The sequence below is a fragment of the Hypanus sabinus genome, chromosome 17 (genome assembly GCF_030144855.1).
Source record: "Hypanus sabinus isolate sHypSab1 chromosome 17, sHypSab1.hap1, whole genome shotgun sequence".
Taxonomy (NCBI): domain Eukaryota; kingdom Metazoa; phylum Chordata; class Chondrichthyes; order Myliobatiformes; family Dasyatidae; genus Hypanus; species Hypanus sabinus.
This window is the reverse complement of record NC_082722.1, coordinates 78,034,410-78,058,181: the sequence shown is the minus strand read 5'-3', so window position 1 is coordinate 78,058,181 and position 23,772 is coordinate 78,034,410. Positions and strand designations below refer to the sequence as shown.

General features: G+C 43.4%; 1 protein-coding gene across 2 annotated transcripts in view; it reads left to right on the top strand.

Annotated features, from left to right (window-relative positions):
• si:ch211-189a15.5 (uncharacterized) overlaps positions 1–21,711 on the top strand; it is a 22,539-nt gene extending 828 nt beyond the window's left edge. Inside the window, exons 2-3 of one of the 2 annotated variants that reach the window (XM_059993283.1) lie at positions 8,751–8,861; positions 17,499–21,711. In XM_059993283.1, the coding sequence (XP_059849266.1) occupies positions 8,751–8,861; positions 17,499–18,947 (1,560 nt within the window). In that variant the 3' untranslated portion in view covers positions 18,948–21,711. The remainder of the gene's footprint in view (positions 1–8,750; positions 8,862–17,498) is intronic. The other variant, XM_059993284.1, reaches the window with a different exon arrangement.
• The last annotated feature ends 2,061 nt before the right edge of the window (positions 21,712–23,772 follow it).

Below are 23,772 nucleotides of genomic sequence, written 5' to 3'. Positions count from 1 at the left end.
AGAATTATGCCCCCTCGTATTATCGATTTCCACCCTGGGAAAAAGATTTCTGGCTGTCCACTCGATCTGATCATTTTCTATACCTCTGTCAGCCTTTGTGTGCAGCTTTTCGATTCTTTTGTATTTTCGTGTGAATGCCTGCAAGAAAATGAATCTCCGGGCAGTATGTAGTCGGGTATGGAAGCCGACCTGGCTTTCTGCTGCTGCAGCCCGCCCACTTCACGCTTCAACATGTTGTGCATTCAGAAACACCTTCTGCACCCCACTGTTGTAACACATGGTTATTATTACTGGCCATTCTCCTCCGACCTCTCTCACTAACAAGGCCTTTTTACCCACAGAGCTGCCTCTCACTGGATGTTGTTTGTTTCTCGAACCACGCCCTGTAAACTCCAGACTGTTGTGTGTGAAAATCCCAGCAGATCAGCAGTTTCTGAGTTACTCAAACCACCCTGTCTGGCACCAACAACCATTCCATGGTTAAAGTCACATTTCTTCCCAATTCTGAATAACAATTGAACTTCTTGACCATGTCTGCATGCTTTAATACATCGAGATGCCACCACATGATTGGTTGATTAGATATTAGTGCTATTGGGGTGTACAGGTTGATACACCATGGATAACTCTCTCTGAGACGTGAGGCGAGATATCGGCTTTTATTGACTGGAAGAAGGAACAAGCAGTAATTGACCACCATACTACATCCTGGAGACTGAGGGCCGGGCTCAGGCCTCAATCGCCTTTATACCAGGGTCTGTGGGAGGAGCCACAGGAGCAGTCAGCGGGGTGGGGAGGGGGGTGTCCAGACAGGTATATGTAGTTCCCCACACAGGTGTAACTAATAAAGTGGGCACAGACTGCATACAATACTTTCATTATTTACTTTGAATATTCAAGTCAGCTGACGCCCTCCTTCTCTCCAGCTGGCCCAACGTGAGATGCTCTCTGGACCAGGCGCCATCCTGGTTTTGCTCTGACGTGGGTCAGACCCTTGGAGCTGAGAAGGTGCAGGGTATTGGTGTTAGTACTTGAATCAGAATCACATTTAATATGAGACATAAGAGCAGAATTAGGCCATTCGGCCCATCGCATCTCCTCTGCCATTCCATCATGGCTGATTTCAGATTCAGTTTATTGTCATTTAGAAACCACAAACGCAATGCGGTTAAAAAATGAGACGACGTTCCTCCAGAATGATATCACAAAAGCACATGAGAAACCAGACTACACCAGAAAATCCACGTAACGTTTGGCAATCCCCAGTCCAGAGTCCGGAGAGGCTGCTGTGCATTAATATCGCGCTACCGTCTTAGCGCGTTCCCCGGAAAGGAGCTCCAAATCCACCAGACAAAACAAGACTACCCAGACACACCAAGTCAGGAGACCAACTCTACCATCCAACAAACCAAAACCTAAAGCTACAAGACCTACACAAAACCACATAACAGTGCAGACAATACCATAATTAATAAAAACAGACCATGGGCACAGTAAAAATAGTCCAAAGATGTTAAAAGACTATAAGTTTGAAAGAAACCACCACACAGTTTCCACAAGTCCTCAGGGTCCCGATAGACTCGTCATCCCACGCAGGCGGCAGAAGGGAATACCCCCGCTATGGACTTCCACGGTGCCGCCCGACTCAACCTCGCAGACGCAGCACACAGTGAAAGCTCCTTGTAACCTTTGATGCCTTGACTAATCAAAAGCCTGTCAACCTCCGCTTTAAATACTCAACGACTTGGCCTCTACAGTCGTCTGTCACAATGAATTCCACAGATTCACCACCCTCTGGATAAATAAATCCCAACTCATCTAGCTTCTAAAGGGGCAGCCCTCTTTCCACTGACACATGACGCAAGGTTTGTTATTTTGACAATGCGGCGATACTTGGTTTTCTGTTTCTCGTGCTGAGTCGCAGTGACTCTCTTGTTTACTTGCCATCTGGACAGATTAGTTCCGTGTGCACAGTATAGTGCTGGGCAAAAGTCTATGCCTCCCAAGGTTTTCTTTATCTGGTTTTAGATGGAATGGTCTTCACAGAGCCCTGATCGCAACATCAGCAAGACCATCTGAGATTACCTGGAGAGACGGAAGCAAGCGAGACGGCCAGGGTCTGCAGAAGAACTGTGGCCTGTTCTCCAAGGTGCTTGGAGCAACCTACCAGCCGATTTTCTTATAAAACTGCATGGCAGTGCACTAGAACCACAGAACATTACAGCACAGAAACAGGCCTTTCGGCTCTTCTTGGCTGTGCCGAACCATTTTTCTGCCTAGTCCCACTGACCTGCACCTGGACCATATCCCTCCAAGCCCCTCTCATCCATGTACCTGTCCAGGTTTTACTTAAATGTTAAAAGTGAGCCTGCATTCACCACTTCACCTGGCAACTCATTCCACACTCCCACCACTCTCTGTGTGAAGAAGCCCCCCCCAATGTTCCCTTTAAACTTTTCCCCCTTCACCCTTAACCCATGTCCTCTGGTTTTTTTCTCCCCTGGCCTCAGTGGAAAAAGCCTGCTTGCATTCACTCTATCTAACCTGTCATAATTTTATATACCTCTATCAAATCACCCCTTGTTCGTCTACACTGCAGGGAATAAAGTCCTACCCTATTCAACCTTTCTCTGTAACTCAGTTTCTCAAGTCCCAGCAACATCCTTGTAAACCTTCTCTGCACTCTTTCAACCTTACTAATATCCTTCCTGTAATTCGGTGACCAAATCTGCACACAGTACTCCAAATTCAGCCTCACCAATGTCTTTACAACCTCACCATAACATTCCAACTCTTATACTCAGTGCTTTGATTTATAAAGGCCAATGTGCCAAAAGCTCTCTTTACTACCCTATCTACCTGTGATGCCACTTTTAGGGAATTATGTATCTGTATTCCCCGATCCCTCTGTTCTACTGCACTCCTCAGTGCCCTACCATTTACCTTGTATGTTCTACTTTGGTTTGTCCTTCCAAAGTGCAATACCTCACACTTGTCTGTATTAAACTCCATCTGCCATTTGTCAGCCCATTTTTCCAACTGGTCCAAATCCCTCTGCAAGCTTTGAAAACCTTCCTCACTGTCCACTACACCTCCAATCTTTGTATCATCAGCAAATTTGCTGATCCAATTTGCCACGTTATCATCCAGATCATTGATATAGATGACAAATAACAATGGACCCAGCACTGATCCCTGTGGCACACCACTAGTCACAGGCCTCCACTCAGAGTAGCAATCCTCCACTACCAATCTCTGGCTTCTCCCACTGAGCCAATGTCTAATCCAACTTACAACCTCACCATGTATACCTAGCGACTGAATCTTCCTAACTAACCTCTGTTACGTACCCTGTAACTGGGTCACTTACCAGCAAAGATAGAGAGGTCCGTTGAAGTCTGATGCTACTATTTTTAACAGTATTTGTTGATAAAAATACACAAAAATAATATCAGTGCGAACATACAGATAATATACGTCATCAATACTAAATCTAAAAGCGCGTGTATAATAATAATCAATAAGAAATAGCTCTATTGTTGTCTAGGGGATAATGTATTGTCCGATGGAAATATAAAAGTCACTCAAGTTCATGCAGGCTGCAGCCTTTGGTTGGAGTCAAGAGAGAGAGTTTAAAACTTGCCCATTCCTTTTATGACGTCAATCCTTCGAGAGTCGTTGGGGCTGATTTCTCCTTTGTTTTAGCTCAAGCTGTTCTTCCGTGGTAAGGCCCACCAATTCCGAGGCAAATGGAAAGGGACGCACGTGGGCTTTCCACCGGCTGTCGCTATTACGCTATGTAACTCCCTGGGTCGCCTCAGGCTCGCTCAGCTCGTTCTCGTCTAGGGGGAGCAGCCTTCGGCCCCGCCAAACTGGGTAATCAGCTGGTGTGGATGCTGTGTGATGTCCCCGCCTCGCCCAAAAACAGACAGTACACTATATGCGATTAAATGAGTACAATTTATAAAGGTTACTATAACTAAGTGATTAATAACGATACAGTATATATGAAGAGAAAATTAAAGAAAAGGCGCCAAACTTATCAAAGTTCAAACCACTTCGTGCACAACCATTGGAGCTCAATTACTGAAGTCTTCTGGCCACCATTCGATCCCCTCCGAACTCCTCGACTCGCAGCACAGGACCCTCCGAACTCCTCGACTCTCCAAACAGCTCAGGACCCTCCGAGTGGTCAACCAAGCACATCTAGCTTCATTCCCCCCCCCTCCTCGGAGAATCTCCCGGCCTCGGACCCCCCTTTGGGGTCCGATCCTCGCCCAGCTTAGAGCATTGCGTCCTCTCTCTCAACCCCCTCGCGCCGATCTGCCCAAAAGCCCGTCAACAAAAGCTTACAGACTCAGAAGAAAGAACATTAATCCCCATTTGGTTTACAAAGGAATACCATTCTCGTTATCAGTAAATTAGCATTCCTGCTAGTTAACAAAAGGAAACCCTTTCCCAACAGTAACAAAGAAGAAAAAAAGAAACCCCCTTTACACTATTTCTAGCGTTTCTTCTGGTGCGTCTAAAGGGGCTGTTCCCCAGACCCTCTTTTATCCTGACTCACAGGGTCTCAGATGTCAATCAGGTCGGGATGATGCAATCCCTCAACCAACCCCCTCTGATCATTCCCTGAGGGCTTCCATGGAGTACAGTACTCAGTACACAATTCCGTCTCCAAGAGACAATGGCCGTTTTCCGTGGCTTTGTATCGCTGAGGGCCAGGACTTTCCAAACGTCTCTCTCTCATTTCCTGGGTCTCCTGACCTGAATTAATAGCGATCTTGTGATTCTCAAAAAGGAGGGGGCTACTTTGGACCCTTCGGCTCCTCAGAGTTGGGCACAGGCGTAACACCCCCTTTCTTCAACGCGTTTTTACCATCGGTAAAAACGAAGTGATACAGTGTCTTACAGGATGTTAGAATCTAACACAATACAAAAGTTTTTTTTTCACTACAGAGTAATGCATTCAATTCAGCATCTAAACAGTTAACGATTACATTGTCACTTACTTTAATATCTTAACATCTTGTACCTTACTAAAGTCTTGTAGCATCAGACTCCAATTTAATAACCACCTATTTTTTTTCTTTCCTTCAGCAAACAAAAACTAAAGTGTTGCTTAGCTTGCGTGTATACTACAAAAGTTCATGCAAAATACTAATCTTTATGTTACTTTCAAACTTAACAGTCAAGCTTCCATGGGGGTTGTCTTTATTATTCACATGCTTTGTCGAAATCCCGTAAAACTGGCTTCTGCTATTTAAAGATGGCGTCCTATTAACCCTCGCCTCTTTTCCGGTTAGTTCCCACGTGGGGAGCTTGTGCACCCTGGCGAAATAGGCTTTTGCCCGCTCCTTTCATAGGAGTTATTTTATCAACAATGTGTTCCAAACTTAGACCATCTTCTGAATTTCCACCCAATTCTTTAATTTTACGCAAGTTGCTAGTTTTCTCTTCAGGACCCTTCAGGCTATTAGGTCTCAATGCCAGCGATCCCTCTTTGTTCAAACAGCATTTCGAATTCTGCGGTTTCACACCACACTCTGGAATAACAATAGCGTGTGGGGCCCCTTTACCTTCCAACTCAACCCGTAATTGATTCACAGGCTTTGTGGTACCGCACCATTGTCTCTGTACCCTGGTTGCTGCTTCTGATATCAGTCCAGCCTTTAAATTTTCTTCATTCAATTTGGGAACTACACATTTTCCTTTTCCTTCAATAATAATATTCACCTCACCACCTTTGATCTCCTCACTAACTTTTAACACACCTTCGAGCACAAACACCTGGCAACTCTCACTTCCCACTATTACCAAGGTTAACCCTTTCTTCACTGAACCAAGTCCATCTGACCCACAAGGACTGCATTCCTTTTCAACTGAATCAAATACCTCAGACTTTTTCTGAGCTCCATTACTAGGTTCAGTACCACGTGCATCCACATCTTGGACACACTCAAATGGGACATTTGCCTCTTCCAGGCTTTCAATACCTGTACCCTGTTCAAATTCTAAATTCCCCTGATCCTCCCAGCTACTCTCTGGGCAACTCCCTTCCGGAGTAAACTCAACCCCGCGGGCTGAAACAACCTCATCTGCCAACCCAACAGACTTCTTCAAGGTAAGGGCACCCTGTTCCTCTAGGACTGCCCTCATTTCATTATCGGGAACACCTTTAGAATTTTCAACTTCTTCAAACAGTTCTGCCAAACCAGACAGATCATCCATGTCCAACTCTGGACCTTTTAACAGCTCTATCTGTTTCTCATCTTTATTTTGTGCCTCTAGAACTTTTCTCCTCGCTAAAGGCAGGTCTACCTCCTCTCCCTTACACCTTTCACATTACTACTCTTCATTTTACCACCCTCTAAACCCTCGTGGTACAGGGTCGGTAAAAACGTCTCAGCCAAATCGATACTGGCCGGATTTAAACTGCTCCCTTTCTCAGCTGCCTTTCTCGACAGGCTGCGAGTGATCGCACATGTGGGATAGATCTTGGAATCTAGGGGCGGAGCCTCCACCAGCTGTCTGGTCAGCGTCATTGCTGACCAAACCTTACCACCGGCTAAATCATTATGCAGAAGGACGTCCGCGTTAGTTCTCGGGAATTCTGATCGCACCCCCATTTCAACTGGTCCAGACACCAGCTCACAATTCACAATGACCCTATGCAAGGACACCATTTCCATCCCTTTTCCTATTCCTTTCGCAGCTACCATTCCCGTCTTGTGACCAAAATCCAGTACCTTACTGCTAATCAATGACAGTTCAGCTCCCGTGTCTCTCCAGATCCGCACGGGAACTGGTGGGTCTCCCTCCCTCACAGACACAGTTCTGTTTGACATACAAGTCTCGTACTTCTCGTACTCTGTCTACCCGGGACTCTCTTGTCGATTTACTGATTACCACGGCACATCCGATAGGGACTGCTGCTTTCCCTTTTCCTGTCTCTTTCCTCGGAGCAAAGCACCCAGATGCAATATGCCCCCCCTTTCCACAATTAAAACAGGTCAAGCCCGGAAATCTCTGGCCGTCTGGCCTTTCCCCCTCAATCTTACCACTAGCTCCCGGCGGGACCTCTGCCTCAGCCGGCGGGCTTTCTCTGTCGTTCCCACGGTCTCTCTGGGAACCTTTATTCGAGGAAAACTTAGTCTTGTGGGTTAGGGCATATTCATCTGCGAACCTAGCAAATTCGGAGATGGACTTATTCGGCTTCTCATTCAAATACATCCGGATATCCTCCGAAACACAACCTTTAAATTCCTCAATCAGAATCAACTCCCTGAGACACCAAAAATCCTCTTCCACCATTTCTGCTGCACACCAACGATCCAAGAGCACCCCCTTCTCATAGGCAAACTTGGTATACGTCTGATTCCACCCTTTCTTTAAATTTCTGAACTTTTGTCTATACGCTTCAGGTACCAATTCGTAAGTCTGGAGAATGGCCTCCTTTACTTTGGCATAATTCTCCGCCTCTTCCTCCTCCTCCAGGGACAATGCTGCATATGCTCGTTGTGCCTTCCCTTTTAACACACTTTGTAACAGCGCCACCCACTGCTCTTTAGGCCACTTCTGATTCACTGCCACCTTTTCAAAAAGCAAGAAATAACTATCAACATCCGTCTCCTCGTACTAACCTCAACTCCCGACTAACATTAAACCGCTCCTCTCAGTCTGACCCTTGAGCTCTTAGCTCTTGACTTAACTTCTCCATATCCAAGTCATGTTGCCTCTGTTTCTCTGCCTCCCTTTCCTTCTCAGCTCTTTCCCTCTCTTTTTCAGCTGCTTCCAGCTGTTTTAACTGAATTTCATGCTCTCTTTGTTTCTCAGCTCTGTCCTGCTCTTTTTTCACCTCTAACTTCTTTAGCTGGAGCTCATGCTCCCGTTTCACCTCTAACTCCTTTAGCTGGAGCGCATGCTCCCTTTGTTTGTCGGCCCTTTCTTTCTCTCTCTCGGCTCTTTCTTTCTCCTTCTCAGCTGCTTCCAGCTGCTTTAACTTAATTGCATGTTCCAACCTTAATTTCTCCAACTCTAACTGAGCCGTCCCACTAGCTGGTACCTTTTCAGGGATATTTTCCAATACCTCAGCTGCAAACACATTCTTCCCAATATAATACTGAGTTATTGCCCTTCGCATCTCCCGCTTTTTCATTGACAACCTCACCTCTGCGAGGTTTAACCCCTTCGCCATATTTATCAAGTCTGATTTGGTGGCCACCTCCAGCGCCTCCAGAGTCAGGTTTTCTATAAATTCACCCACATCCATCTTTGCTGGTTTCCCGTCTGGCCACCCGCGTAACCAGATCCAAGTTTGGACTTACAAGCCTGATTCACTGGCCCCCCAATTTGTTGTCAAATCTCGAGATGAGAACCCCAAGTTGTTACGTACCCCGTAACTGGGTCACTTACCAGCAAAGATAGAGAGGTCCGTTGAAGTCTGATGGTACAATTTTTTAACAGTATTTATTGATAAAAATGCACAAAAATAATATCAATGCAAACATACAGATAATATACGTCGTCAATACTAAATCTAAAAGAGCGGGTATAATAATAATCAATAAGAAATAGCTCTATTGTTGTCTAGGGGATAATGTATTGTCCGATGGAAATATAAAAGTCACTCAAGTTCATGCAGGCTGCAGCCTTTGGTTGGAGTCAAGAGAGAGAGTTTAAACTTGCCCATTCCTTTTATGACGTCAATCCTTCGAGAGTCGTTGGGACTGATTTCTCCTTTGTTTTAGCTCAAGCTGTTCTTCCGTGGTAAGGCCCACCAATTCCGAGGCAAATGGAAAAGGACGCACGTGGGCTTTCCACCGGCTGTCGCTATCACGGGATTTCTAGCGTTTCTTCTGGTGCGTCTAAAGGGGCTGTTCCCCAGGCCCTCTTTTATCCTGACTCATAGGGTCTCCGATGTCAATCGGGTCGGGATGATACAATCCCTCAACCAACCCCCTCTGATCATTCCCTGAGGGCTTCCATGAAGTACAGTACTCAGTACACAATTCCGTCTCCAAGAGACCATGGCCGTTTTCCGTGGCTTTGTATCGCTGAGGGCCAGGACATTCCAAACGTCTCTCTCTCATTTCCTGGGTCTCCTGACCTGAATTAATAGCGATCTTGTGATTCTCAAAAAGAAGGGGGCTACTTTGGACCCTTCGGCCCCTCAGAGTTGGGCACAGGCATAACACCTCCCATTCAGGACCTTGTCATTGCCTTACTGAAGTCCATGTATACAACATCCACTGCCTTCCCTTCATCCACTTCCTTGGTAACTTTCTTGAAAAACTCTAATAGATTGGTTAAACATGACCTACCACGCACAAAGCCATGTTGACTTTCCCTAATAAGTCCTTGTCTATCCAAGCACTTGTAGATCCTATCTCTTAGTACTCCTTCCAATAATTTACCTACTACCAAAGTCAAACTTACCGGCCTATAATTTCCCGGATTACTTTTAGAGCCTTTTTTAAACAACGGAACAACATGAGCTATCCTCCAATTGTCCGGCACCTCACCCGTAGATACCGACATTTTAAATATATCTGCCAGGGCCCCTGCAATTTCAACACTAGTCTCCTTCAAGGTCTGAGGGAATATCCTGTCAGGTCCTGAGGATTTATCTACTCTGATTTGCCTCAAGACAGCAAGCACCTTCAATCTGTATAGGTTCCATGACCTCACTGCTTGTTTGCCTTATTTCCATTGACTCCATGCCAGTTTCCTTAGTAAATACAGATGTAAAAAACCCATTTAATATCTCCCCCATTTCTTTTGGTTCCATACATAGCCGACCACTCTGATCTTCAAGGGGATCCAGGCTTTTTAGATCCTTTCCCATTTCTTCAAATTTTTCCTTTTTCCAGTTTAGAACTTCAACCCGAGGACCAGATCTATCTTTATCCATGATCATTGCTAGTCCAAGATCCTGATGATTGATGCTTTCGGATATTTATTCAATTTGGGTTTCGATTTTATCCCTTCAATTTTGCCGAATAAAAATAATATTGGGTTATATGGAAGTTGTATTCCAATAATTTGTTCCAATAAAGCTCTTAGATTTGTCCAAAAAGGTTGAATTTTAGAACAAGACCAAGTAGAATGTAAAAAAGTACCGATTTCATGGTTACATCGGAAACACTGATCAGATAAATTTGGATTTAATTTATTTATTTTTTGTGGTGTAATATATAATTGATGTAAAAATTATATTGCACTAATCTTAACCGGACATTTATTGTATTTGTCATACTATCAAGACATAGTCTTGACCAATTTGTTTCGTCAATTTTAATGTTCAAGTCACTTTCCCATTTTTGTCTTGACTTATGGACTCCTTGTTTAGTTGCCTGTTTTTGAATCAAGCTAGACATACAAGAAATAAATTTTTTAGTTTTTCCTTTTTGAATTAAAGTTTCTATTTCACTAGATTTCGGCCACAACATTGTTTGACCTAATTTTTCTCTTAAATAAGCCCTTAATTGGAAGTAACAAGAAAGAGTGTTGTTTGATACTTTGTATTTATTCTTTAATTGATCAAATGACATTAATATACCTCCTTCAAAACAATCTCCTATATATCTAATTCCTTTTTGAAACCAGTTGTATAAAAGTTGGTTATCCATTGTAAAAGGAATAAATTTATTTTGAAATAAAGATCTCTTTGCTAATAAAGATTTATCTCATCATCAATATTTATTCCATAAATCAATCAAATGTTTTAATATTGGAGATTCTTTTCCCATATCCATTTAGATTCCCATTTATATATAAAATCTTCTGGTATATTTTCTCCTATTTTATCTAGTTCTATTCTAACCCATGCCGGTTTATCTTTCTCAAAAAAAGATGCAATAAATCTAAGTTGATTTGCTTTATAATAATTTTTAAAGTTTGGAAGTTGTAACCCTCCAAGGTCAAATTTCCATGTCAATTTTTCCAACGATATTCTTGACATCTTACCTTTCCAAAGAAACTTCCTCACATATTTATTTAACTCTTGAAAAAACTTCTGGGGTAATTGTATTGGTAGTGATTGAAATAAGTATTGTAGTCTAGGGAATATATTCATTTTTACGGTATTTGCTCTACCTACTAATGTTATTGGTAATATCATCCATTTATCAAGATCTTCTTGAATTTTTTTCAATAAAGTAATTTAGTAAGTAATTTAATTTGTATCTTTATATCATTATCGACTCTTATACCTAAATATTTTATACCATTTGCCAGCCATCTAAATTGAGTTATTAATCGACATTGTCTATAATCTCTTTTAGTAAGAGGTAAAATTTCAAAATTAACCCAATTTATTTTGTAGCCTGATATTTTCCCATAGTCTTCTAATCTATAGGATAATTTACGCAACGAGTGCAATGGGTTTGTTAAATAAAGCAGAACATCATCAGCAAATAAGTTAATCTTGTATTCTTCCTGATTAACTTTGAAACCCTTAATAACTGGGTCCATTCTAATTAATTCAGCTAATGGTTCTATCGCCAACACAAATAAAGCAGGTGATAATGGACAACCTTGCCTAGTTGACCTTGTTAACTGAAATGATGTTGAAATTTGACCATTTGTCACTACTTTAGCTTTGGGATTAATATTTAAGGTTTTGATCCATTTTATAAAAGATACCCCTAATCCATACTTTTCCAATACCTTAAATAAAAAATACCATTCCAATCTATCAAATGCTTGTTCTGCATCTAAAGCAACTACCACACTCATTTCCTCCCTCCTTTGAGCCAAGTGAATTATGCTAAATAACTGAGTTACATTATCTGCCGATTGTCTATTTTTAATAAATCCTGTTTGATCCATATGCATTCATTTTGGTAAGTATTTAGATAGTCTGTTAGATGAGATTTTTGCTATTATTTTATAATCAGTATTTAACAAAGAAATAGGTCTATATGATGTTGGCTTTAAAAGATCTCTATCTTTTTTTGGCAATACTATTAAAATAGCTGTCGAAAAAGATTCTGGAAGTTTATGCGTTCTTTCCGCTTGATGTATTAACTCCATAAAAGGGGGAATTAATAAATCTTTAAACTTTTTATAAAATTCAGGCGGAAAGCCATCTTCTCCTGGAGATTTATTACTTTGAAATGATCCTAAAGCTTCTTCAGCCTCTTTTAATGTAAAAGGCATATCTAATCTCTTCTGTTCTTCCTTATTTAATTTTGGAAGAGTTATTTGTGATAAAAACCTTTCTATCTTGACATTATCATTTTGTGATTCTGATTTATACAATTCAGAATAAAAATTCTTGAAAGTTTCATTAATTTCTGAAGGTTTATAAGTAATTTTATTTACTCTTGTTCGAATTGCATTTATCGTTTTAGAAGTCTGTTCTGTTTTTAACTGCCATGCAAGGACCTTATGTGATCTTTCACCTAGTTCATAATATCTCTGTTTAGTTCTCATAATTACTTTTTCTGTTCGATATGTCTGAAGTGTATTATATTGTAACTTCTTATTAATAAGTTGTCTTCGTTTTTCTTCTGTCATATATCTTTGAGATTCTTTTTCTAATTTTGTAATCTCTTTTTCCAATTGATCTATTTCTACCATATATTCCTTCTTAATTTTAGAAGTATAACTTATTATCTGACCTCTCAAATATGCCTTCATTGCTTCCCACAATATAAATTTATCATCAACTGAATGTGAATTTGTATCTAAAAAAACTGAATCTGCTTTTTCATAAAATCACAAAAATCTTGACGTTTTAATAACATTGAATTAAATCTCCATCTATAAATTGATTCCTCTTTATCTATCATTATCATTGTCATTATCAAAGGAGAATGATCTGACAATATTCTCGCTTTATATTCCATGTTTTTCACTCTATCTTGCATATTCATAAGAAAAAATTTATCCTTGAATATGTTTTAAGTCTATTTGAATAAAATGAATAATCTCTTTCTTTTGGGTTAATTTTTCTCCATATATCTATCTAAAACTGGATCTAAACAAAAGTTAAAATCTCCACCTATTAATATTTTGTCATGTACATTAGCCAAGTTCAAAAAGACCTCTTGTATAAATTTTACATCATTTTCGTTTGGTGCATAAATATTCATAAGAGTCCATAATTCTGAAAAAAATTGACAATGTGTAATTACATATCTCCCCGCCGAATCAATTAATGCGTTTTGTATTTTAATTGGTTAAATTTTTATTAACCAAAACTGCAACTCCTCTCACCTTTGAATTAAATGAAGCTGCAATAACATTTCCAACCCAGTCTCTTTTTAATTTCTGATGTTCTATCTCCGTTAAGTGTGTTGTAAAAAAAGCTATATCTATTTTCATTTTTTTTATGTATGTTAAAATTCTTTTTCTTTTCACCGGTCCATTAAGCCCATTAACATTAAAACTTTAAAAATTCAGTAAATTAGTCATTATTTTTAATTATGTTACTCCAATCTATAATAATACCTAATCTTTCAACTTTCGTGTTATCTTGGGAAATCTTTCTAAAATTCTCCATGTTGCTATGTGTGTCCCCACCGATCATCCAGGCAGAAAGATAGAAGAAAAATAGAATGTAAAGAAAAAAACAAAATACCCCCCTACTAATATTGTGAAAAAAAAGAACACAACATTACCCCCCTCTATTGTACGGGTCATGGTGATCGCCATGATTACACACGTGAATCCCGCAGTAATTGGTCCAAAGCTCCCCAGCCCCCCGCAACATAAAAAAGTATATATATAAATATATGAAGAAAAAAAAATACTATTCTCAATTAGTATTTCTGAAATTTTGCTTTTCTCCCCTATGTCATCCTTAAATGTCCATCACTTCCATTCACTGTCTCTATCTTCATCTTTAATCCATTACACTTGGAGATCTCTATGTATAATTAGAAAGTATTTGGAAGCTTTTGTGCGAACTCCTCCGCTTCTCGATAATCGGTAAAAAATCTTCTTTTTCCCTCCTCCAAAAAAATTATCAGTGTTGCTGGGTGACGCATTATAAATTTATAACCCTTTTCCCACAAAACTCTTTTTGCTGGGTTAAATTCCTTATTTCTCTTCGAAAGGTTATAACTTATATCAGGATAAAAAAGAACTGCCTTCCCTGCTATCATCAATGGCCCGTTTCTCCTTTTGGCACATTGGGCAGCCGCCTTCAGGATCTTTTCTTTATCTTGGTATTGATCATGGATTTTGATCAGCTTGAGGTCTTGACCTTAAGGCTCTATGAGCCCTTTCAATTTCAATTAGAGTTTCTCCTTCCATTTCCAATTTTTCAGGAATCCATTTTTGAAAAAAAATTATTGGATCTTCTCCTTCTCTATCTTCTTTAAGTCCAACAATTTTAATATTATTTCGTCTACTAAAATTTTCAAGCTTATCAAGTTTTTCCAACATTTGTTTTCTTTCTGATGTCCAGGCAGTAATATCATCTTCCATTTTATTCATTCTTTCAACCATGTCTGCCATTGTAGTTTCCAAATCTATAATTTTTTCCATTTTTTCCTGTCTTTTTGTCATTTTCTCAAACATAATCTCCACATTTATCATTTTTTCTTGATTACTTTTAATGCGCCTAATTTACGCATTATTTGCATCAAAGTCTTTTCTATATTTCCAGAAGAACTTTTACCTCCATCTTTGTCTGATTTTTCCAGAGAATCTGACTCTCCCTCAGATTCACTTTCACTTTCGGTTTCAGTCGTAACTGGGATTTGTAGTTCTGGTTGCTCCCGTTTGCGCATGCTCCTTCCTTCACGTTTGTGCAGTTCTCGTTGGTCTTTTTCTTTAGAAATGGTCGATGTTGCTGCAGTTTCCTGTTCTGTATCGCCGGCGGTATAATGTACCTGAGCCCGCGGTTCTTTGGCAGAAGTGGGCCTTGATTCTGTTCCAACTTGCGTTGTCTTCACGGTAGTAGTTTTCTTCATCTTCTGTTTATAAGGCATAACTTGAAGCAATCCGGAGTAGTTTATAAGTAACTTTTAGAAAGTATTAACTAACTTTTCTTCACTTTAACATTAATTTACTGATTTTTTACGGGAGAGCTCGGTTCCAGCATCTCGATCCTACGTCATCATGTGACGTCCCCCTGGGTCTTTGATATTGTTGGGAGCTTTCCTGATGCGGTGGGAAGTGTAGACAGAGTCGGTGGTTTCTGTGATGTGCTGAACAGTGTCTATATCTTACTGCAGTATCCTGCAGGGCAGTTGCTACACCAAGCTGCTTTACATCTGTGTAATAAAAACTGGTGAGCGTCGACAGGCATGACAAATAAAATTACAAGGACAACATCTAGTTCCTTTGGGAGGCAACCCTGAGGACACCTCAATCCCTCGCCGGTGTCACCAGATCGCTGGTCGATCTTTCAGACTTTCCCAGTAGATCCCGAAAAAGAAAGAAAAATAAATACACAAATACTGTTGAGAGATTGTTTCCGGGTTGCGGGGTTTTAGTTCCTTTCTTTCTGCCCAGTGCGCATGCGCGTAGCTCCCCCGCACTACACAGTGTACTTCAGTGGTCCCCAACCAGGAAACGATACGAGTCAGCTGCACCTTTCCTCATTCCCTGTCACGCCCACTGTTGAACTTGAATGCACGCGAGGTCATCCGTCGCCTAAACACAGTGATACCTTCGCGCTGGGGATCACTGGTTGGTCGCGGGCGGCCAGCGGGAAGTGCCATTGCTACTGGCCTGGAGCGCGGACAGATGGGCGCGGCCTCTAAACCTGATTAGCACACCGAATGACGTGGGGAACCCAGTGCTAAAATATTCGCAGACGACCTAATTCGGGCTCAGGATTCCGGTTGTGTTTACCACCCCCACCCCCCGTCAGCTGATCCGCAAGAATATTGTCAAGATTAAACCGGTCCGCGGTGCAAAAAAGGTTAGGTACCCCCCTGGTGTTTATACATTATTTCTACTTCCGGGTTGCAGTGTTTTCAGTGTTTTACTTCCGGTCTTTTTTGCGCATGCGTGTAACTAATTGATCTGGGGTCGACCTTGCCTTTCACTATGGCCGAGGTAGGGGATCTTGGGCTCCAACAACTTCCCAACCACTGATGTCAGGCTAACAGGTCTATAGGTTGGGTGAAGGGGCTGTTGTGGGAAACAACTGGAGCTCCGAATCAGATCTGCCCTCCAGCGAAGACCCTTTCTGCTGCCTTCCACCCTTCTTAAATAGCGGGGTAACATTTACAATTTTCCACTCATCCGGTACAATGCCAGAATCTATCGATTCTTGAAAGATCATCATTAACGCCTCCGCAATCTCTCCAGCTACTTCCTCAGAACCTGAGGGTACATTCCATCAGGTCCAGGAGATTTATCCACCCTCAGACCATTAAGCTTCCTGAGCACTTTCTCTGTCATGATTTTCACTGCACAAACTTCACTTCCCTTGCCTGACACTCTTGAATGTCCGGTATACTGCAGACTTCTTCCACTGTGAAAACTGATGCAAAATATGCATTCAGTTCCTCTGCCATCTCTGCATCTCTCATTACAGTATCTCCAGAGTCATTTTCTATTGATCCTATATCTACCCTCGACTCTTTTTTACCCTTTACATACTTTAAAATGCTTTTATTATCTTTTTTGATGTTCGTCACCAGCTTCCTCTCATAATTCATCTTTTTCTTCCTAATGACCTTCTTAGTTTCCTTCTGCAAGTTTTTAAAAGCTCCCCAATCCTCTATCTTCCCACTAGCTCTGGCTTCCTTGTATGCCCTCTCTTTTGCTTTTACTTTGGCTCCGAATTCACTTGTCAGCCACGGTGGTGTCTTTTTCCCCTTTGAAAATTTCTTCTTATTTGGAATATATCTGTCTTGCACCTCCCTTATTCTTCACAGAAACTCCAGCCATTGCTGCTCTGCTGTCTTTCCTGCAAAAGTCCCTTTCCAGTCAACTTCGGCCAGTTCCCCTCTCATGCCATTGCAATTTCCTTTATTCCATTGAAATACTGACACATTGGAATGTGAACTCAATCATCTTCACACCTCCCTTCACCCCCTCTTCACCCACCACCCCACTTCTCTTCTCCCCCCCCCCCCCCCGGTAATTGAACTGGTAGATGCTGACTTCTCACCATTAAGGATATGCAGGAAGGAGCTGGAAAAGAGCCAGTAACATGAAGGGTCCCACCCACCAGCTCCACCAGACTTAAAAGCAGTTACTTCCTCCAAGCAATAACTCTAATCAACACGACCACCCACTAACCCAGCCCTCCACACCCCCTACCACCAGTACTTTATCAGTTCCTGTCAGTCACTTTATGGACCCACAATCTATATATACTGTATGAGCTATCTTATGTATTTATATTTATCATATTTTTTAATGACTTTATGTTTTTGTGCTGCACCGCAGCCCAAGTAACAATTATTTTGTTCTCCTTACACTTGAATACACAAAATGACTTGAAACAATCTTAAACCTTGAACCTTGAAGGAGCAGGTGATTGTCATTTGTTAAAGTCCCTAACACGGTCTCTTTCATTGCAGACCTTTACTGGAGCCTTTGTGTACTTTATCCAACCCGTCTTTGCGCCCAGTGTTCTTCAGGACATCTTGCAAAAGCTGGGCTATGTTCGGCAAGGAGCCAGTGAATACGTGATATTGAAGCAGGTCAACGAGGAGGAAATTGGCCAGCTGGGATTTGAGTTCTTCTTGGCCCGGGCAGAGTGCGAGCTAATGCAGGAGATGTTGAACGAAGCTACGCATCGCAGTTGTGAGGATATCGTCCAGCTGAGGTGCACCTCTCCTCCGAGGGAAGCTGACTGCATGAATCTCCAGAACACTGGCTCAAGGTTGGGTGAGGGGGCTGTTGTGGGGAACAACTGGAGCTCCGAAACGGATCTGCCGTCCCGCAAAGACCCTGTCCAGTCTGAATTCTCTGACACCCCTTTGCCCCTGATGGAGAACAACACAGGCAGAATCTTCGGAGGAGCATCTGAGGCCTCAAATGATCCCTTGGGGTCCTCGAGGGCTCCCATTCCCGATAATATTGACCTTTATAGTGACTACAATGATGAGAATGTGAGGGGCCACATTTCGCCCCTGTATCCGGAGCAGTGCAGTTCTATGCTGGCTTTGGAGCAGCCACTCTTGGGAAATACCAGCTTCAAAGCAGTTGGAAATCTGTCCCCAGGGCAGACAGGGCCCCTCTCCCTGAGTTTTTACTCCAGCTCATTTCTGATCGACCGTCAGCCAGACGGCAAACCCCCGGGCAACCAGGGCAGTGATGTCCTGAGCCAGAGGGACCCGCAAAAATCAGAGGCCGCCAAAGAGGAGTGTAGTGAGAGCTGGAGGCATGGCCGAAGCACCCAGAGTAAGGCCCCCCAGTACAACAATTGGAAAAAGGATCACAACACGGTGGTGGAGATAGAGCTGAAGAACATGGACTCTAGTAAGCTTCCCTACTCCACGGCGGAGACCACCAACGGTGCCTTGTTCCACCAGGGGGGCCACTTCAGTGCCTCTGAGTCGCAGGAGCCATTGGGGTTCAGAGGGCAGTGCCGGACTCAGCTGCCGTCAGCTTGTCATGTGCTGAGACCCTCCGAGTGTTGCCTGTGCCCATCGACGGCGTTCCCTGCCGGGCGGCATCCGCTGGGGAACCACGGGTTCCGAGACAGCCCGGCCCAGGGGGGCAGCGTGGTCCGCGAGCCTCCCCAGTCCCACTACATCCCGCCGGGCAGCCCCGGCGACCGGCCTGTCCCCGCTGCCAGCGCGTGCCGCGTCTGCTGCAGCCCCCTCGCCACCGCCCAGCCAATACACGAGGAGTGCCTCCACGTGCGGGAGGTGGCAGCGGGCGGCGACTCGGACTCCTACCTCTACGTCAGCCGGGTGGCGTGCGGGCGGGCGGACATGTGCCGCCGATGCCAGAAAGCCTCTCGGGACCCAGCTCCCTCCGACGATGACTTGGAGAGCCTCCAGGCGGGTCAGATCCGCTGATCATTCCTGACTCGTTTACAGCTTTGCCGCACCGGGTCTCAAAAGAGTGAACTGACCTTGGCTTGCTCCCTGCCAAACTCAACGCTGTTTCAAAGAAGTGCTTGCGCGCGAAGATTGGTTTCTGCTGACTGGCTTTGCCCAGGGAGGATGTCAGAGTCTGAAAAGAACCAAAGAAGATTGTCACGTGTACAATGAAGCATACATTGAAATGCATTATTTTGCGTCAACACCAACACCACCCTGGGATGTGCGCCTGTAAATGTTGCCATACTTCTGACACTGAATGCAGGACATTGGGACTAGTGTGGGCTGGTTGAGCACAAGGACCTGTATCCATGCTGTATTGCCTTTGACTACATTGTTTCTAGAATGTTCCACCACTGGGGTTTCTATTCAGTCTGCAGTTGGTGTGTTTATCTTTACAGCTTTTTCTGAATGAGGGTGGAAGATGATTTGTTTTATTTGTCACGTGGACATCAAAATAGAGTGTAATGCATCACTTGCGTCAATGACCAACACGTGTGTGGGGGGGGGGGGGGGGGTGGTGGCAGCCTGCCAGTGTCGCCAACATAGCTTGCTCACAACTTACTCACCCTAAACCCTATATCTTTGGAATGTGGGAGGGAACTCCTTAGAGACAGTGGCAGGAATTGAACCTGGTTCACTGGCGATGCAGTGTTACGCTACTGTGATGCCCACAGCTTCCCTGCACTGAGTTTTAGAGCAATGATCTGGCCAGGGCTTTCGTTTCTGCTGCCTGGTTTTGCACAGGGTGAGCAATCACTCGGTCTGGACCAAGGGCCCTGTTAAGTGTCAAGAGAAGGTAGGTGAATCCTCAACACCAACGCCCCATGCGAGTGCGAAACCAGTTACTACCAAGTAGTGAGTGGACATCAAGCACTTTGCCCGAGGGTTTCTTCGGTCCGGTGTCTCAGACCTTGCCTTTTCTCTGAATGAAAGCAGCACTCTCGCTGGGGAACAGTGAGCCATGATGAAAAAGACAAACCCAGAATCACTATCAGATTTAACGTACAGATTATAATACAAATTAATTAAGTAATGCAAAAAGAGAGCAAACAAAAAGAAACATCTGAATTAGTGTAGATGGGTTCGTTGTCCATTGAGAAATTGATGGTGGTGGGGGAGAAGCTGTTCCTAAACCTCCTGTACCTCCTCCTTGACCGTAGCAACGGGAAGAGGGCATGTCCTGAGAAATGGGGGTACTTAATGATGGATGCCGCCTTTTTGAAGCATCATCTTTTGAAGGTGTCCTCAGTACTGGGGAGGACATCTGCACGGGTCGTGGGAGTCCATGGCATAAAAATGATTGGAAACCCTCGCTCTCGAGAAAGCAACCAAAGTTGTCCAGCCTCTACTTCTAGCTCATAAATTCCAGTGCAGGTTGGCATTCTGATGAACTTTTTCTGCACACCCTTCTCCAGACAAAGTTTTACACAGCTCGTACCGACTCTGTATCTTGGCCTGACCAATGAAGACAAGCAAACCATACAAGTTCAAGTTTATTGTCGTCTGATTGTACGTATATACAACCAAATGAAACAACATTCCTCTGGGCCATAGTGAGTCCATGAAACATTTCACACACAGCATATAGAACAATATTACCATAATTTCATAAATTATGATTCAAGATACATGCCGTTGCACAGTACAGGAAAACAGTGAACAGGTTGCTGTCCTAGTGGCAGGACCGCGGTGGTGGCAGGGTATTCATTCGTCTCACAGCCTGAGGCCTTCTTTACAACCTTCTCTACTTATCTTGCTACTTTCAGAGAGTTATGGGCTTGCACCCCTAGATTCCCCTGTACACCATTGCTCCTAAGGGTCTTTCCATTTACTGTGCATTTGACCTCCTTGTCCAGCTCAAACTCTGCCCCTGCCATCAGAGTGTCACATTAACCCAGTTCTGCCAATCATTCAAAGAGATGGAAACCTTTGGGTTATTAAAATTGAAAGTAAATTTATTATCAAAGTATGTTACCATATACTATCTTGCTGGCATTTACGGGAAAATAAAGAAATGCAAAAAAAAACTAAACATACACAAAGACTAGCAAACAACCAATGTTCAGAAGAAGACAAACTGCAAATAAAAAGTACTGAAACCAAGAGTTGTACCGAGTGAAGTTATCCACACCGGATTGTTGTAGGGTAATAACTGTTCCTGAACCTGGTGGTGTGGGACCTCCTCCCTGCTGGCGGTAGTGAGAAGAGAGCATGGCCTGGGTGGTAGAGGGTGGGGAGGGTGTAGGAGAGTTGCTCACCAGCACTTGATCTACAGGCTCATCCAGGTGCTCAAACATCCTGTGTGTCTCTGTCAGCTCAGTCAAGTGTGTTCCAGATTCTGACCACACCCAGACCTGGCTTGGTCCTCTCACTCTTCATCTTGAGCAGACCCTGACCTCATACGCCTCTGCCGTGGGGAAGAGATGATCTCAATGTCCATTGGAATGTGTTGTTTATGTCAACAACCAACACAGTCCGATGACGTGCTGGGGGCAGCCTGCGTGATGGGCGCTGCTTCCTTGAGGCAGCTGTCCGTGTGAGTGTGCAGAGTAGAGAGGAGGGCTCTGCCTGTGATGGGCTGGGTTGTTGCCAACACTTTCTGTAGGCATTTCCCGTTCCTGGGCATTGCTGTTTCCACATCAGGCTGTGACAATTTGTCAGTTTTGTAACGTCCTCAACCGGCTCTCTCCAATTTCTCAATTGTATTTCAAAAGTGAAGTAAAATTGTTAAACTGCATCGGATTGAAATGTATGTGTGGGGTAAACCCAGTAATGGATTCAACACTGGCAGGCAACGGGCTGCATTTCCCATATAAACTCTGCCTAGACTCAGTAAAGCTTCATATCAGTACTAGTGGGGTACCGCAAGGCTCAGTGCTGGGACCCCAGTTTTTTACAATATATATTAATGATTTAGACGAGGGAATTAAATGCAGCATCTCCAAGTTTGCGGATGACACGAAGCTGGGCGGCTGTGTTAGCTGTAAGGAGGATGCTAAGAGGATGCAGGGTGACTTGGATAGGTTAGGTGAGTGGGCAAATTCATGGCAGATGCAATTTAATGTAGATAAATGTGAGGTTATCCACTTTGGTTGCAAGAACAGGAAAACAGATTATTATCTGAATGGTGGCCAATTAGGAAAAGGGGAGGTGAAACGAGACCTGGGTGTCATTGTACACCAGTCATTGAAGGTGGGCATGCAGGTACAGCAGGCGGTGAAAAAGGCAAATGCCGAGAGGTAATGTTGCAGCTATATAGGACCCTGGGCAGACCCCACTTGGAGTACAGAGCTCAGTTCTGGTCGCCTCACTACAGGAAGGATGTGGAAGCCATAGAAAGGGTGCAGAGGAGATTTACAAGGATGTTGCCTGGATTGGGGAGCATGCCTTATAAGAATAGATTGAATGAACTCGGCCTTTTCTCCTTGGAGTGATGGAGGATGAGATGTGACCTGATAGAGGTGTATAAGATCATGAGAGGCATTGATCGCGTGGATAGAGGCTTTTTCCCAGGGCTGAAATGGTTGCCACAAGAGGGCACAGGTTTAAGATGCTGGGGTGTAGGTACAGAGGAGATGTCAGGGGTAGGTTTGTTACTCAGAGAGTGGTGAGTGTGTGGAATGGGCTGCCGGCAACGGTGGAGGAGGCAGATATAACGGTCTTTTCAGAGACTTTTGCATAGGTACATGGGGGTTAGTAAAATAGAGGGCTATGGGTAAGCCTTGTGGGCTGAAGAGCCTGGATTGTGCTGTAGGTTTTCTATGTTTCTATTATTCTTGAAGCCTTGCCTGTTCTAATTTCTCAATCCCCTAGGTGCCCAAGTGTATGGCGGTTGCCCACCATGCCTAATAATGACAGGAAACCTATGCAGGAGAGTTGTTAAAGTGGGAAAGCCGTTGAACTGGGCAGTTCCACTCTTTTGTCCAGGACCAAGGGCATGAGAAGTCATCGCAACTCGGGCCGTCCCTGGTTGCGGTGGATGACCGTGATTCTATGCCTCGTCCTTGTCGTGCCCTTCGCCCTCCACTTACTGCTGCAGAGCTACCGATATCCACCCAGTCTGCTGGAGCTGATTTCACATGCTAGGAAGGGCAAAGTTCAAACTTCAAAGTAAATTTATTATCAAAGTACATATATGCCACCATATACAACCCTGAGATTAATTTTCTTGCAAGCTTTCTCAATAAATCCATAATAGAATAATAACCATAATAGAACCAATGAAAGGCTGCATCAACTTGGGCATTCAACCAGTGTGCAAAAGACAGTAAACTGTGTAAATACAAATAATAAACAAACAAACAAACAAGCAAGCAAGCAAGCAACAAATATCAAGAACATGAGATAGTACTTGAAAGTAAGTCCACACACGTGGGAATGTTTCAATGATGAGGCAGGTGAGTACAGTCGATGTTTCGGGTTGAAATGTTTTGGTTCCTCCAGCATTTTGTGTGTGTCACTCGGATTTCCACCAACTGCATATTCTCTCTTATTTAAGACCTTTAAACGATTCTCCATTGCATTTCTGCTCTCGGAAAAAGTCTTTGGCTGTCCACTCAGTTTATGCCTCTTATCATCTTGTACACCTCTATCAAGTCACCTTTCATCCTTCATCGCTCCAGAGAGAAAAGCCCTGGTTTGCTCATCCTATCGTCATAAAACATACCCTCTAGTCCAGCATCCTGGTAAATCTCCTCCGCATCCTCTCTAAAGCTTCCACATCTTTTCTATAATGAGGTAACCACATACAGACTAACTAACATCTTCTACAATCTTGGTGTCATCTACAAATTTGCTG